At 45.3% G+C, this 17,500-nt stretch overlaps 2 protein-coding genes across 3 annotated transcripts in view; both read left to right on the top strand.

Moving 5' to 3' along the window:
* Positions 1-3,964, top strand: part of LOC122247325 (muscle-specific protein 300 kDa) — a 106,579-nt gene extending 102,615 nt beyond the window's left edge. For both annotated transcript variants that reach the window (XM_086540536.1, XM_086540537.1), the window contains 5 exons: positions 1-744; positions 899-1,169; positions 1,442-1,619; positions 1,850-2,045; positions 3,242-3,964. The exon at positions 1-744 is cut by the window's left edge and continues 53 nt beyond it. In XM_086540536.1, coding sequence (XP_086396662.1) covers positions 1-744; positions 899-1,169; positions 1,442-1,619; positions 1,850-2,045; positions 3,242-3,418 — 1,566 coding nt within the window. In that variant the 3' untranslated portion in view covers positions 3,419-3,964. The remainder of the gene's footprint in view (positions 745-898; positions 1,170-1,441; positions 1,620-1,849; positions 2,046-3,241) is intronic.
* Positions 3,773-17,500, top strand: part of LOC147471081 (muscle-specific protein 300 kDa-like) — a 24,823-nt gene continuing 11,095 nt past the window's right edge. The window contains exons 1-12 of the mRNA XM_086541372.1: positions 3,773-3,904; positions 5,214-5,366; positions 5,611-7,380; positions 7,516-8,166; positions 8,277-9,430; positions 9,542-10,976; positions 13,354-13,518; positions 13,976-14,113; positions 14,488-14,697; positions 14,863-15,666; positions 15,871-16,044; positions 17,268-17,372. Of these exons, the coding sequence (XP_086397498.1) occupies positions 3,773-3,904; positions 5,214-5,366; positions 5,611-7,380; positions 7,516-8,166; positions 8,277-9,430; positions 9,542-10,976; positions 13,354-13,518; positions 13,976-14,113; positions 14,488-14,697; positions 14,863-15,666; positions 15,871-16,044; positions 17,268-17,372 (6,891 nt within the window). The remainder of the gene's footprint in view (positions 3,905-5,213; positions 5,367-5,610; positions 7,381-7,515; positions 8,167-8,276; positions 9,431-9,541; positions 10,977-13,353; positions 13,519-13,975; positions 14,114-14,487; positions 14,698-14,862; positions 15,667-15,870; positions 16,045-17,267; positions 17,373-17,500) is intronic.

Genomic DNA, 17,500 nt, shown 5'->3' on the forward strand with positions numbered 1-17,500 from the left:
GAGGACCTGGAGCGTCACTCTGTGTGGTGCCGCGAGCTGGAGTCCTTCTTCAAGGACCAGCAGCCGTGCGCCACGCTGGAGGAGAAGCAGGCGCGCATCGAGGTGCTGAACCAGAAGCGCGAGGAGGTTGTCCGCTACGAGCGCGAGATCGACGTGTTCGTGGACAAGAGCCACGCGCTCGTGCGCATCTCGAGCATCGACCGCCTCAAGCCGCTGATCACGCAGCTGAGCAACCGCTACCAGGCGCTGCACGTGCTGACCAAGGAGGCCGTCACCAAGTGGCGCGGCGTGCTGGCCGACCACGAGTCCTACGAGGAGAAGTTCGACGAGAACGAGAAGTGGCTCGACACCATGGACGAGTCGGTGGAGAGCCTGCTGAGCGAGAAGGACGCGGAGAAGAAGGAGAACAAGCTGCAGCACCTGCTGAGCGAGCGCGAGCAGGCCACGCACCGCCTGGGCTCCATCACAGCCCTCGGCGAGCGACTCTACCCCGACACCGCCACCGTCGGCCGCGAGAGGCTGCGCATGGACCTGCGGGCCATGCGGGAGCGCTGGGAGAAGATCGAGGCCTCCATCGTCGAGCAGCAGCGCCGCCAGGAGGCCCAGACGCTGCAGTGGTCGTCCTTCTCCGACAGCATCCAGGCGGCGAGGAACTGGCTCGACAACATGGAGAAGACCATCGTGGTCGACCCGTCCAACTGGCTCTCCGTCCAGGAACTCCGCTCGAGGCTGCTCAAGCTCAGGGTGCGTCTCGACGTCTGCCACTCGACATGGCTAGGGGCACTAGATGAGGATATTGATGGTATAAAAAATCCATGATATAAATAAGGAATCCCACGCATGCTATCACACAAGAGTACTCCGTAAAAAAAATAACCCCTTTCGTTTCCCTTCACAGACAACCCTCCAGGACATCACCTCCCACAAGAGGGTCCTGGACACGGTGAAGGAGCGAGCGGGCTACCTCCTGCAGGCGTCCCCGAGCAACAAGGACGTGATGGACGCCATGGCCGAGGTGGAAGCCCGGCACGAAGCCCTCGCCGCCAACACTCGCAAGAACATCGAGGAGTTGGAGTGGATGACCGACAACCTGAGCGCCCACCAGGAGCTCTACGCCACGCACCAGGAGTGGCAGAAGGAGATGTGGGAGAAGCTGCACTCGCAGACGGGTGAGGAGGAAGTTGGGGGTTGGATGGGTGGGCGGGATGGGGGGTTGAGGGTTAGGGCTTTATTTTTTTGGTGTTTTGTGTTTGAGGATTTTGCTGATAAAGTCCTGAGGATTGTTTTATTACTCTGACGCCCATAGTGCTCTCGTCGGAAACCATTGTATATTTTCGAGAATTTTGTAAAGTTAAGACTCCTAAAATATAATCTCATAAGTCAACATCGAAAAACTTTCATCCCATTCCCTCACCATCCCCGTCCCTTCTCTTCCTCGCAGACTATTCCGGCAACAAGGGCATGTTGCAGCAGCGCCTCGACCGCATTGCAGAGCTCGAGGACGCCAAGAGCGACGGGCGTAACCAGATCGCCAAGATCGGCTCCCACGCCCACCAGATCCTCGAGAAGTTGCCCGCCCGCGGCAGAGAGACCACCGAGAGGGAGATTAACAATATGAAGTCAGTGATGCCGAAGGGTCTTGCTATTTGCCTTTGTCGTGATTGATACAAAATTATGTATATAAAATTTTAATAAATACGACATATAAGAGAATGAATTAGGAGCTTGATTGCAAGCGATTTATTTATTTATTTATTCGATCACTTTCTTACTCAACACTTAACTCTTTTTTTCCCTTCCCTTTTTCTCTTTACACTCCCCCTCCCTCCTCCTCCCTCCCTTCCTTCAGGTACGAGCTCGCCAAGTTCGCCAGCACCCTCGCCGACGTCAAGCACGGGCTGGAGGAGCGGCTTCAGCAGTGGACCGAGTACGAGAGCACCTTCGACCGCATCATCTCCTGGCTGAACGAGTCGGAGGCCACGCTCAAGAACTACGGCCCCAGGAACTCGCTGCAGGAGAAGACGGAGCAGATGGAGCGATTCCAGGTGAGGGATGGGGATTGGGACGGGGTGGGATGGGGTAGGGGTTGGGGTAAGGGTAGGGGTTGGGGTTGGATAGGGGAGGAGGGATGGTGGGTGGGTGCTTGGAAGGGAGGGAAGGAGTGAGAGTGAATGTGAAAGTGAGCACGAGCGAGAGAGAGAGAGAGAGAGAGAGAGAGAGAGAGAGAGAGAGAGAGAGAGAGAGAGAGAGAGAGAGAGAGAGAGAGAGAGAGAGAGAGAGAGAGTGTGTGTGTGTGTGTGTGTGTAAGTGAGTGTGAGTGCGAGTGCGAGTGTGAGTGTGAGTATGAGTGTGTGTGTGTGTTTATATGTATGTGTGTGAGCGTGTGTGTGTGTGCGTGTATGTGTGTGTATGTGTTTATGTGTATGTGTATGTGTATGTATGTATGTATAAAGGTAGGGGTAACGTACATTTTATTTAAATTTGCGTGTATGTGTGTGTATGTGTTTATGTGTATGTGTATGTGTATGTATGTATGTATAAAGGTAGGGGTAACGTACATTTTATTTAAATCTTAGATTAACACATTGCAAGTATAATGCCACACTTAGGCCTATAATCAACTTAAATAACTTCATAATGGAACGAGTGTAGACATAGCTTAATATTGATGTTACTTGTTTTCGTAGATAGTTAATTATTGATCCTAGTTTGTTTTTGCTAACGGAAGTATTTAATGATTAGACTTTTTGAATAACCGAATAACGTGAGTGTTCTTAATCATTGTCTTGATGATTTTATCGAAATATCAAAGTGGAAAAAATATCTTCTAAGTGGCAAGAAAAATAAGAATATTAGTTCTTCCTTTGTATTGAATGACGATGGTTTATTTTTTTATTCAATTGAATATTCAACATTTCTTTTTTTCATATCAGTGGTAATCGAATTATGTGTATCCTAACGCAAAAAAATAGTAATGACGTCACCACTGTTTGTGACGTCACTCTTACGTCATCAGTTACACCTAACACAAAAATGATATCAGTGATTAATAATGATATCAACACACCTTCAAATCGTCAATCAATATAAACAAAAGGAAGAACTGTCTCCCTTTCTCTCTCTTTCTCTCTGTCTCTCCACACACAAAAAAGAGAAAGAGCGAAAGAGAAAGAGAAAGAGAGAGAGAGAAAGTGTGTGTCGTAATCCTAACTAATCTCCTTAATCCCGTCCTTAATTTTAGGAGTTCCTTCGAGTAGTTGATAGCCGGCACGTGCTTGTGCAGGAGTTCATTGCAATTGCTGATAACCTTGAACAAGTAAGACCTCGTCTCGTTATTATTGAAGTAAGTCTTTTGATGATCTCTTTGTGGCGAGAGGATGAGCTTGAGAGAAGACTGACCTTCTTAGGCATTTCTTGAGGACGAGGGCCATGGGAGATTGGGAAAAAAATGATTAGGAAAAAGATTGGAACGAAATGGTGGAAAAGATTCTGTCGGTGTGTTATGGATAGACGGGTGTGTTTTGTTTTGTTTTTTTCTTTTCTTTTCTTTTCTTTTCTTTAATCCACGTAGACGAAAACAGAAGAAGAAGAAGAAAAAACATAAACATTTATTATAGACTGAGAGAAATAGTGTTACATAGATATGTTATTTATGTTACATTATGGTCTCTCTCTGCACCATGCCAAGAAATCGAAGTTGAAGTTAAAAAAAAAGTTTCTGGAAACTAAACGCCTAAAATACCGGAAAGAAAAAAAAAAAAAAAAAAAAAAGATGGAGACACATTTACCCAGAGAAGACCCTCAAGTTGTGCCTAAGAATCGAGTGGCTCTTGGCAAAGCACGAGGCCATAGCTGTGGCTTGACCTTTGACCCTCAACCCACACCCGGGGTCACGGCAGAGAACGTGAAGGGAGGTCAGAGGGAGTCGTCAACAAATAAACAATAAACCATACCAAAAAAAAAAAAGATGGAAAGAAGAATAAGATTATTAAAACATGAAAATAAATAAATGTGATTAAAAAAGTAATGATAAACCAAGCTGATTATACATCGCCAAATTATGTTTGCTTTACATTCACAGGCTAATTATTCAACATTTAATTGTACCTTAACACATATCACATAATACTGGGTGGGTTCTGAAAACAATATATGGATGAGTTACCCCTTAAAACATTGAGCAACACCATAAAGAAAACGGCCCTTTCGTACTCCATGCGTCGCGTCTATTTTGTCTTACCTCTTGTTATGTCTTTTATTTTTTATTTTTTTATTTGTCGCTTTATCTTCATGGATATCCTTTCATATCCTTAGATTTATAGAAAACAATGGAAACACATATGTATTCTAACACTCTCGTGCCAAATATCTTCTCATCAGTATATCTGACCTTTGGTTAGAGTTCCGATAGCTTTACTAACGAGAATTGAATATGCTTTAAGACGCTCTTTATGTTGATTAATATAGTGGATTATAGTATGAATTATCATTCACATGATTTACCATTACATGCATACACACATACGCATATACACACGCACACGCGCGTACACACACACACAGACACACACACAGACACACTTACACACACACACACACTTACACACACACACACACACTTATACACACACACACACACACACACACACACATACATACACACGTACACACGTAGACCCACACATACATACATAAACGCACACGTACACACCTATACCTACAAACGCGCGCACACAGAAAAAAAATCAGGTAATCACAATCATTCATTATAAATAACTCAAGATAAACTGAAACAGCGTCCTAATAACATGAATTTCAGCTTTACCTTCAGTCGACGTTTACTAATGTTCAAATAGTAAATTTGAAAAGAATATATATTCAGAATGAAGTGAATTACTGTCAAGTATATGAATAAAAAAATCGTTATGAATTACTGTCAAATACCTATCTACATCTGTCTATATATTTATGTATCTATAATCATATATATATATATATATATATATATATATATATATATATATATATATATATATATGTATGTATGTATGTATGTATATATATATATATATATATATATATATATATATATATATATATACAAAGTAAACAATAAAAATCGCACTTTTTAACCACCAAATTGATCATCCCTTCCTCCACCTCCACCCCTACCCCCTCACTCCACCTACCCTACCCCGCCCGCACCCCCACAGGGCCTGGTGTTCAGCATCATGCAGAATCAGGGCGAGATCGATAAGATGAGCGACGATTCCTCCGACCTGATGGGCGTGTCCGGCGATACGAGGATTTCCGTGAACGTCCAGCAGATTACGTCACGCTTCAAGGCTGTGCAAGTGACTGCCAAGGTGAGAAAAGGGGATGGGGGAATAAAAGGAGAGGAATGATGGAAGGGAAAGAGGAGACAGGGGAAAGGGGGAATTTTTATTTATATATATATATTTTTTTTTTTACAACGGTGGTGTGTTTTGTTGTTATTGTTATGACTGAAGGAAAAAAAAAAACTATGCAAAACAAATCAATTGCCACGGGACTAAGGTTTGTCTGTCTAAGGACGTCGTAACAGTCGATGTATTTTCTTGTCATCTGCAGGAGATCTTGAAGAAGTGTGAGGTTAGCGTGAGTGACCACAAATCCTTCATTGACAAGTACAACCAGAGCGTGGGTTGGCTCACTGCCGCCCAGGACAAGTTGGCGAAGTGCATTGAGATGCAAGGCGACAGAGCAACCTTACAGAAGCGACTTGGAATCATCAGCGAGCTCTTGGCGGAGAAGCAGAACGCTCTCTCCCTCGTCAACAATACGGTGGAGCTCGGGGAGAAGCTTTACCCAACCACCTCCGACGACGGACGAGAAGCCATCAGGATCCAGCTGGAGGACCTTCAGAGTGCCTTTGACGCTCTCTTCGACAGCTCCTCCACAATGGAGAGGGACCTGCAGAAGAAGATGGGCAGGTGGACCAGCTTCGAGGAGGCCAGTGAACAGCTCAAGACGTGGCTGAAGGAGACTCAGGCACAGATGCCAGATGACATCGAACTCAAGACAACCTTGGATGAGAAACGTGCACAATTGCAGACCTACCGCATGTTGTTGCATGATATCCTTGCTAAACAGCAGACCATCCTTGATGTGCGAGACAAGGCCGAGAACCTTCCAGAAAGAGCCGACCGGGTCAACTCCTTCCTCGAATCAGCATCGGCTCACCACCAGGAAATGTTGCAGAGAATACAGACCTACCTGGAGCGATATGAAGCCATCGTCAGTGACCACCAGCAATATTGCAAGGCTGTGTACGAAACTCAAGAATGGCTCGATGCTACTCACAACACAGTTGAGATGTGGGGTGAATCCAGCAGCGACCACATTACCATTCGTGCAAACCTAGAAAAGCTGAAGAACCTGCAATTGAGTCTGCCAGAGGAAGAGCCAAGGATCCAGCAGATTCGTACTCTTGGCGAGAAAGTGATTCCTGGAACAGTGGAGTCTGGACAGATCAACATTCGCACCCAGATTGACACCACCCAGCAAGAGTGGCAGGGTCTCATTTCGGCCGTCTCCTCAACTATCGAGAGACTTGAGGGCACCTTGAACCAATGGGGTGACTTTGAAACGATGAAGGACGCCGCCCAGAGCTGGCTACGAGAGACAGACAACAAGCTCCATGCTGTCAACCTGAAAGCAACACTTCCTGAAAAGCAGGAAACATTAGAGATGTTGAAGGCCCTCCAGGGTGAGATCAGAGCCAAGGAACTAGAGATGGACCAGTTGACGGAACGAGCTCAGAACCTGTACCAGAGCCACTCTTCTCGTGGATCACAAGTCAGTGAGCTCTGTGCTCGCTACCAGCAGATCTCTACCAGGGTAAAGGATGTGCATAGCAAGTGGCATCAGTACGTGAGCTATCACGCTGACTACGACAGCAGGGTCACAGAATGTCACAACTTCCTCGGGGACATCAAGAGAAAGCTTAGCTATTGCTCAGACCTGTCAGCCACATCACAAGATGACTTGGATAAGAAGATGGAGACAATTCAAGACTTGTTACTCTACAAGGAGGAAGGGTTCTCCAAGGTTCAGAGCACCGTTGAGCTGGCGCAGACCGTGCTGGCCAACACAGCTCCCGCAGGCCATGATCAGATCAACCAGGCAGTCGAGGAGTTGCAGCAAAGCTGGAGTGCTCTTGCCTCCAAGATGGTCGAGACTAAGACCTATCTGGATGAGACTCTTCACCGATGGGCAGGCTTCCTGGAAAACATCCACCAGCTGAACAAGACCATCGACCATGTTGAGCACACACTCTCTGACGTTAGTCAGTTCCAGTCAACATTGTCAGAAAAGAGAGCTCAGCTGGAGAGACTGAAAGTAAGTTTAGTATTAATTGTTTTGTCATTTAGAGAACAAATGATATAAGAATTCCCTTTTTTTATGTTTGGTTTAAATGATGGTGGAATGTAATATATTGTTACTTTGGTCTAATGCTATATGTTTTTTTTTCAGAGTCTAGAGGAAAAGCTTCGATGTGAGAAGTATGAGGTAGAGAGTCTCAAGGCAAAGGCCTCTGAGATGATTGCTAGTGGACAGCAGGCCCAGGCTGCCTCACAGGCTCAGGGCATCCTCAAGCAGTTTGAGAATCTCTCAGAGCGCATCAAAACCTTACGTAGCGAACGAGAAACTCAGTACCGTGACCATCGCCACTACAAGGAGGCCTATGATGACCTCCATGCTTTCGTCAACAGGACGAGAGACAAGATTCCAGCACTCAAGCAGCGGAATCTTGGTGACAGGTTGTCTATCGAGACAGCAGTGCAGGCCCTTGATACCCTGCTCACTAGACAGGCTCAAGGACAAATACTGGTGGACCAACTCCTCCACCGAGGTGAGGTGTTCCTCCACTCCACCTCGCAGTCAGGCCAGGAGCACTACAGGAACGAGATGAGGGCCGTAAAGGAAAGCTTCGAGAGCCTTTTCCAGGACATTTCTCAGCAGAAGGAGAATCTCCAGAAGACAGTTGTACAATGGCGTGACTACAAAGACGAATATGAAAAGCTTTCCGACTGGCTGCAGAAGGCTGACGCTGACATGAAGGCCTACAAGACGATGCTGTATGCCAGTATAGGGGAGAAAACACAGCAGGTCAATAATGTCAAGGTGAGAGCATGTATTCACATTGTTTTCTGTCTTTTTTCCATGATTTTTGTTTAAAAGATTATCCTTCATAATATATCAATAATTCATATACTAATATTCATTTCCTACAGGACCTACTTGAAAGTCTTGGAAAACAACAAGTTCAACTGAAGAAACTGAACGAGCTCTCCCAGACGCTCCAGGAAACACACCTAGATTCTTTCGTACAGAACCAAATGCGGCACCTCAATTCCCGTTACCAGGTCCTCATTAACATGGCGAAGGATGTCCTCAGGAAGGTCGAATCCAGCTTTGACCAGCATCGCCAGTATGAGAGCTACATGAGCAAAGCAAGAGAATGGATCGACAATGCTCGCATGGTTGTGCGGGACTGCGTCGACATGTCTCCTGACTCGGGCAAGGAAAGTCTTGAGCGACATCTTGAGATGATCCAGTCTCTGATGAGGAAACAGGAGGAGGGTCAAGCCCTTGTTCACCAGACTGTCAACTGGGGAGAAAAGGTTTTGCGCAACACACGCTCAGACGGACGTGACACCATCAATGACTCATTAGAAGAACTTCAAAATGACTGGGACAAGCTAATCAAGAAGTTGTCAAGTGCTAAAGTAACGCTGGAGACCAACCTCCTCCAATGGGCTGACATGAGTGCTTCTTACAGCAATATGCAGCAATGGATTAGTGAGAGAGAGGCCAGACTCCAGCAGCTCACAACTGCCATGGCCTCCTCTTCCAAGAGGAGTTCAGGCCTGTCACACAGAATATCTACACTGAGCATTGGAGAGCGCAAGGCCAACCTTCGCCGTACAAGCAGCATTGTTCAGGATATTGTATCCTTTGAGCCTATGATAGAGTCTGTTACCTCAAAGGCAACAGAAAGCCAGGCAAGCCAGGTGAAGAGCAATGCTTCAGAGATCTCTAGTAAATACCAGAGCCTAAGTAAGCAAGCTAAAGAACTCCTTGAAAAGCAGAAGGATATGGTTGACCACCACCAGGAGTTTGTAGATGCAGGCAATGAGTTCATGCATTGGCTCAGGGCCGCCAAGGAGAGGATGGCCAAATGCGCCGAGCCAACTGGCGACAAGGACACCATCAGCGGTAAAGCAACGATCCTCAAGATGCTGCAGAACGAACAGGAAGAAGGCCAAAAGAAGCTAGACAAGGCCTTCCTCTTGGCCGAGAGGGCATGCAACCTGGCTGACGACGAGGACAAAGAAGTCATAGAAGAGGAAGTGGCATTCCTGCAAGACGAATTTGACACTTTCCTGTAAGTACTTTGTGTTTGAGTTTATTCCATTTCTGAAACAAATGTAATTGAAATTTTAGTGACTGCTGTTTTTTGTACATATTATATATTAATCATTAATCTTTATTTCAGGGGTCAAGTGGGTAAGACAAAGAACCTTCTTGAAATGGGAATTGTCAAATGGACAGAATATGAAGACAAATTCCGAGAGTGTGAAGAATGGCTAGCCAAGATGGACGGCAAAGTACAGACTTACAACAAGCTTCAAAACACTGTGATGGAGAAGAGATCAGTCCTGGAAGAATTCCAGGCTCTCCTCCAGAGCATTTTTGACTGGCAGAAGACGCTGGATCTTTTGAACATGCGAGCCCAGCTCCTGCTTGAGACTTGTGCTGATTCCCGCGTGAGTAATGCCGTCACACAATTAACTACAAAATATAACACTTTGCTATCACTTGCCAAGGAGGTGATGCGCCGCCTGGAGATGCACTTCCAGGAGCATCAGCAGCACAACCAGCTCTATAGCGAGTGCAATGATTGGATTGACCGCACTCGTAAGAAGCTTCAGGAGTGTGCTGGCGAGACCACCTCTACGGATGAACTGAAAGAGAGGCTGGCCACTGTGAAGTCCATCAAGAGCACTCTGGAACAAGGCCAACACAAGCTACGCTACGTGCTGGAGCTAAAGGAACGCGTCATACTGAACACAGAACAGGCTGGTGCAGCCACGATACAGGAAGATACAGAGAGTGTACGCAAGGACTTTGAGAAGCTCATGGGTGACATTTACAGCCTGCAGCAGAACATCAGCTCTAAGCTATCTCGACGTGAAGAAACAGATAAGATGCGCGAGACAGTTGTCGAATGGCTCGAAGAACTCCACTCTAAGGCCACTGAACAGGGTGTCTTGTTCAGTGAGCTGAGTGACAAGCGAGCTGCTCTAGAGAAGTACAGAATCTTGCTGCGAGATATTGCTGCTCACTGTGACATGGTGGAACGCCTGGCTGCTAAGAAGAATGATGAGGGATACTCAGAGGAAGAAGTTGAAGAATGTATCACAAAGTATGATACTATTAAGAAGTTGGTAATTGATAACATCAAGACATTGGAGGTTTATGTAAGAGAACATGAGGCTTACTACCAGGCCACAGTCGAGGCCAATGACTGGCTAAGGAAGTTCCGCATAACTGTGCAGCAATACGCTGACAGCCATGGCGAGAAGAAGGAGGTCATTGAAAAGCAGCAGCAGCAAGAGGACATTGCCGAAGAGTTCCCCGAAGGAGAGGAGCTCATCGACAAGGCCATTTCACTAAACAGGTCCATCATGGCCTCAACGTCCCCAGACGGCCGAGAGACGCTGAAGACCGAGGCCGACACCCTCCGCATGGAGTGGGAGAACCTCCAGCAGATGAGCGCGGACACCCGCCGCACCATGGAGAAGTGCCTCCAGGCCTGGGACGACTTCTTCGACTCCCACAAGGCGTTCAGCGAGTGGCTCACCGAGTTCCAGAAGCAGGTGTCCCACTCGCCCGAGGAACCTACCCCAGAGGACCTCGAAAAGTGGAAGGTACGTCGTTCGAGACAGGCCTCCAGCTGCCGTCTTTGTCGTTGTCTCTCTAGGTCTACACTGCTTATGTAACGTAGATTTGGATGGTCCAATCACGACGTAGAAAAACCATCGTGAGATAAAGATGCATTAATTATAGATTGTAGTGCTCTACTTTTCGGTCGTTTTTATTTTTCTTATGTAATCGCCGCATATTAATTTTGCATATTATTTCTGCTTCGCCATGTTTTAATGTATGCTACAATTATTTTGAAAAATATTAATTCTTTTAAGTAATAGCAGTGTAGACGACGAGTACTACTCACTAACTCTAGGGACTCTTACTAACATCTCGTGAGTCAATTTCCCTGATTCCTTTCCCCCCCTTAACATTCACTTCTCTACCTCTTCCTTATCTCTCCTATTCCACCTCTTTCACGATTAATCTCTTAATCCCTTCACCCCCAATCTGACCTCCCCCCCCTCCCCTTTAAAGGTCATTACCACGTGCCTAACAGCTAGGCCTAAATAGTCTCGAACTTAGACTAGAACCTCCGCTACGTGTCCTGTTTATACGTAGTAGCTGGTAGGGTTCATAATACTCATTAACTATTATGTGTCTTAACCTTCTAGTCGTATTTGTGACGAAGTAAAACGTCTGTTGATGTAAATGAAATTACTGTTGCCTTGCGGACCTGCCAATTGCTATAAATAGTCGCTAGTCAATTTGAATTATTGTAATTAGTTATCGTTTCGCATTGAAAGTAACTTTCGAGTAGTTTCGGCAAATCGTTTCTGTGGTTAATTATTTTCGTATAGTGACATTTTAAACTAATGTTGTTCATTTTGTAAATTCTTCGAGTGATCAATTTTTTAAAAGTTATTTTTGTATGTGTGATGAGTATATATATATATTATATATATATATATATATATATATATATATAATATATATATATATATATATATATATACATATATATATAATATATATGATATATATATGTATATATATATATATTATATATATGTGTGTGTGTGTATATTGTTATATGTATATATATATTATATATATATATATATATATATATATATTATATATATATATATATATATATATATATATATATATATATATATTATATATATATATATATATATATAATATATATATATATATATATATATATATATATATATATATATATATATATATATATATATATATATATATACATATGTACACATATATGTGTGTGCGTGTGTGTGTGAGTATATATATAATATATATATATATATATAATACATATATATATATATATATATATATATATATATATATATATATATATTCATTTATGTTCATATACATGTCTTATTGTGTGGGTGTGTTTGTGCGTGTGGGTGTGGATGTGTGTGTGTGTGTGTGTGTGTGTGTGTGTGTGTGTGTGTGTGTGTGTGTGTGTGTGTGTGTGTGTGTGAATATAGGTATGTATGTGTGTGTGTAAAAATATACACGTGTACATACAGTAAATAAACAATATATAGATCTCCTAAATGACCATATTTATCTTAAGCAATTTAATTCTACTCTGAAAAGGAAATTATCTTGGCAGGTCTGTATAATCTGACTATTTTATGAAATTTTTATTAGACATATTTTTGTCTCATTTTAATGGATAATGTTTTAGCATTTTTATGTCCATCAAAGGCCATTTTCCTCTAATAACTACTAAAATTTATGTTTAAAAGAAATCGGCGAGCTGAGCTTTTACAAGACAGCAAAGTTACTGTTAACTTTTTTTCTCCAATTAACTAGAAATATTGCCTAGTAAGCACATGTATGCGCCATCTCCCCACCCCTATTTTTTATTATTTTTTGTTTATTATTTACCTTGGTATTGCATCTCTCTTTCCTCTTTCTCTCTGTCTCCTCTTTCTCTATCTCGCTCTCTCTCTATTTTCATCTCTCTTTCTCTATTTCTCCTCTTTCTCTCTCTCCTTTCTATCTTCCCCTCTCTCGCTTCATCTTTCTCTCTCTTTATCTCTCTTTCTCCCTCCTCCCCCCTTCCACTTTTTCTCCTCCTCACATTATTTTCTCTCTACTCTTCGCCCCCGTCCCCCTCTTCCCTCTCTCTTCCTCTCATTCCCTCTTCACCCCCCCTCCATTCCCCTCAAGCCCCCCAACCCCCCCCACAAACTACACCCCCTCCCACAAGCCCCCCCCTCTCCCCCCCCACAACTCATCCACCCACCACACCCACCTACACACCTTCCCCCCAACGGTCCCATCCCCCCCTCCCTCCCCTCCCCACCCGCCCCCCACCCCCCCACGCCAGACCCTCCTCTCCAAGGCCCATTTGACTGACCTCTCTCTCTTCCCTCTCCACAACTGAAGACGTCTTTACAGGAGCTCCTACTGGAGGCCAACAACAAGAAGACGGACCTGGAGATCGTCAACGACCGCTGCGAGGTGCTCATGGAGTACAGCGCCCACATGCCCATCCGGGATATGACGGTGCAATTGCAGTCCAACTATACCAATGTCCTCACCAACCTTCAGGTAGGATTTTTTTTTTTTTTTTTGGGGGGGGTGGGGGGTTGTCAGAGGAGGATTTTTTTGTGTGTCGGTTAGTTATGAGTTAGTTTTTTTTAAGGGAATTTTAGGTATGATTTTTTTTTTTCGTGTGTTGATTTGATTCTGTGCTTTACAGTATCATTTTCCTATTTTCTTAGGAATTGACGTGATGGATGTTCACGATATTTCAGTAGAATCCAATTAGTTACTACTCTTTTAAAGCTCAACCTTTTTTCATATCAAATCATTCTAGAACCTCAATTTCCTCAAAACCTCCCAACCACCAAACTCATCAACATACCAACATACCATCCACACACTTTCCCCAAAAAAAACACAAAGAGCCCCCCATCACCAGCGACATATCTACCTCTCCTCCACCCTCCTTCCCTCATCTCTAACTCTCCTTCCCTCACCTCCTTCTTCTCCCGCGACAACGCAGAGTCTCGTAGTCATCGCCCAGAAGACGCTGACGGACCACACCGAGTTCGTGACCGCCAAGGACGACTTCGAGTGCTGGCTCAACCGATCCCAGGGCACCGTCAACGACTGCCAGGAGGAGACGGGATCCGAGGCTACGGTAATTTTGTTTGGCTTTTCCTTTTTTTTAGGGGTGTATGGGTTGGTGGGAGTGTGGGGATGGGAGTGTGTGTGGGGGGGTTATTTTGGGATACTCGGGTGTGTGTGTGTGGGGGGGGGTGATGATAGAGGAAGAACGAGAGAGTCGAAGAGAGAGATGGCGAGAGAGAGAGAGAGAGAGAGAGAGAGAGAGAGAGAGAGAGAGAGGGGGGGGGAGGAGAGATAGATAGAGAGAGAGAGATATAGAGAGAGAGATAGATAGAGAGAGAGAGGGTGGGATAGAAATATATGCATAAATAATGGACCAATATATACACACTAGTAACAAAGCACACGGCAAAACCCAACCTCACCACCCAACCTACTGACTCGCAGGTTCGTGACAAACTGGAGACCGTGAAGCTGGTGTCCACCCGTCTCTCTGAAGGACAGCACCTCTTGGGCGTCCTGGCGGAGGCCTACACCCGCGCCCTCAACGTGACGCAGGTGGACCAGCAGGAGCTCATCCGCACGGAGTTCACGCGACTCCGAGCCGAGTGGGACCAACTCAACATCTCGCTCAACTCCACGCTTTCGAAGCTCAAGGTGAGGCCTCGCTCTGGAATTTTCTCACGCCTTTCTTCATTTTTTCTGTCGTTTCCTTTTATATGAATATGCTGAATTATGTAGGTGAAGATGATGTAATACTGTTCTCTGGTAACGTTCCCCGCAAGAGGCACTAATGGCTTTCCGTGTTTCCCTCGCGTCCAGGGCGCCGTGAGCCGCTGGGAGGAGTTCGCCGAGTCCCAGACGCGCCTCGACGCCTGGCTAGTGGAGGTGGAGGAGCTGCTGGTGGAGACGCCCGACTCCCGCGGCGAGGTGGCGGAGATGAAGACGTTCCTGGAGCGCTACAAGAACATCTCGCTGCAGATCCAGGAGAAGCAGGAGGAGGTCCAGACTCTGCTGGACGACGCCGAGGAGTTCGCCGAGATGTCGCAGAACAGCTCGATCCTGACGCGCGTCGAGGAGGCGGAGTCCAAGTGGGAGCGCCTCAACAACCTTTGCAACGAGATCACCAGCAAGCTGGAGGAGGAGATCTCAGACTTCAACGAGTACCAGGTGGCTCTCCAGGACACCGAGAAGTGGCTGCTGCAGATCAGCTTCCAGCTCATGGCCGAGAACTCGCTGTACATCTGCAACCGCGAGCAGACCGAGGAGCAGATCGAGAGCCACAACGAGGAGCTGGAGGAGATCCTCGAGTACCAGGGGACGCTCGACGAGGTGAAGAACAAGGGCCGCATGCAGATCGACCGCTACATCGGTACGGTGCCCTCCATCCAGGACAAGATCGAGCGGCAACTCCACAACATCCAGGAGAGCTACAACTCCCTCCTGGCGACGGCCAACCACATCCAGAAGCGCCTCAACGAGTCCCTGGCCAAGTTCGAGGAGTACGAGGCCACCCTCGAGTCCATCCAGAAGAACCTGGAGGACTGGGAGCCCGTCATCAACGAGGAGAACGACACCACCATCCAGAGCATGGAGGAGGCCAAGTACCACCTCGAGTGCACCAGGGTGAGTGCGGGCCCGCTCGGCTCGGTTTCAGCCGAAGCAGAAGTAATGGTGGTTATATATATGCATGCAAGGCTGAAGATTACGATGCTACTATCATTATTCTCATTGTTATTATGTTGCAATTACCATATCGTCATCTATTAGTGATCACCGACATCCCTAAACATCCTGCAACCTTCTCATCCCCCCCCCTTCCCCCTACAGTCCTGGCACAGCAAGCTCCTGGGAGAAAAATCCCGCCTGGCATTCGCTGTGCAGGCCTGCGAAGCCGCCACAGCATCCATCTCTCGCCCAGGATCGCCTCAGGATGTCATCTCGCAGTCCATCCCCGAGAAGGAACTCGCCGTCAGAGCCAAGCTGGAAGATCTTATTGAGCAGGTGTGTTGTTGTTGTTTTTTTTCTCGATTGTTTATATGTTTTTGTTTTATTAAGGGGGGGGGGAGGAGGTGGGATTTTTTCAAGGAAGGTGTCTTTTTATTCTCATTTATTTAGGTTTATGGTTTCCGTTACGGTACACGTATATGTTTTGTTTTGTTTTTCTTCCTTTTTTATACACATACATTTAGATAAATGAAGTAATTACAGGCGTTTATGATTGTAATACTGTACATACATACAGACAGACAGTAATCAAGGAATGAAAAAAGGGAGAAAGAATAATGAAAGTGAAAGACGCTGAAAGAAGACAAGAGAAATGAAAGAAAAAAAAAATGAGAGAAAGAAAAATGAGAGAACTGAAAGAAAGAAGTAAATGATGTAACACATAAATACACACAATTACGTCATTATTTACCTATCGTGTGTATCTTAGAATCTAGATTATTATCACAATCCTTTCTCTCTCTTTCTTCTTCCCTTCTTTATTTGTTTATTCGTTTGTTTGATTTGTTATTTCTTATTATGACACAATTAAAATAGTGATTGTTAATTAAAGTGCACAAAATTGGTTACTAAATTCTTTATCTGTTTAGTATAATATTCGGCAACGAATAAGGCAAAAAGGAAAAATAATAAAGATAAGGGATTATGAGAGATGTGAAAAACAGAGACGTGAAGAAAAGAGAAGGCAGAGAAAGGGATGGATTAGTTGAAGAATGAAGGAAGGAGAGAGAGCGAGGTGGAGAAGGATAAAGCAGGGAGGAGCAGAAGGAGGAAGAAAGAGAAACTGTGAAAGGAGGAGGAAAAGGAGAGAGAAGAAATGAGAGGAGGAGGAGGCGGAATGAAAGGAGGAGAAGGAGGAAAGAAGGAATGAAAGGAGGAGAAGGAGGAAAGAAGGAATAAAAGGAGGAGAAGGAGGGAAGTGAACGAGAAAGGGAGAGGAGTAGGAGGAGAAGGAGAAGGAGAATGAGGAGAAAAGAGAAACAGAAAGGAAAAGAATTAGGAGATGGAGGAAAGAGAACGAAGATAGAGAGAGAAAAAAAATAGTAAGAAGGAGAAGGAGGAAATAGACAAAAAAAAATAATAATAAAAAAATAAATAAAGAAAGAGAGGAATCAGTAGAAGTAGAATAAAGAAAGAGCATGAGAAAGCAGGAGGTAGCAAGCAGGTGTGTGGTATCGGCGCAGTAACTTGAGCAAGCGCGGTATTCCTGTCAACCTCAGCTTGAACGCGGCGATGACGTCACAGACACTCGACGCGCGGCCATGGTGGCATCGTATGGCGTGTGCAAGCAGGTGGAGGAGTCGCTGTCGGCGCTGTTCTCCCAGGTGACGGCGCTACGGGATGCCGGGCGTGCTTGCCTGCGCTTGGCTTTCGGTTTGCCGTTTTGGCGTTTGGCCGTTTGGCGTCTTTTTTTTTTTTTTTTTTTTTTAATCCTTTTTCTAATGTGCTGGTT

The sequence above is a fragment of the Penaeus japonicus genome, unplaced genomic scaffold (genome assembly GCF_977035675.1).
Source record: "Penaeus japonicus unplaced genomic scaffold, GWHDUDI00000001_assembly GWHDUDI00000010, whole genome shotgun sequence".
Taxonomy (NCBI): domain Eukaryota; kingdom Metazoa; phylum Arthropoda; class Malacostraca; order Decapoda; family Penaeidae; genus Penaeus; species Penaeus japonicus.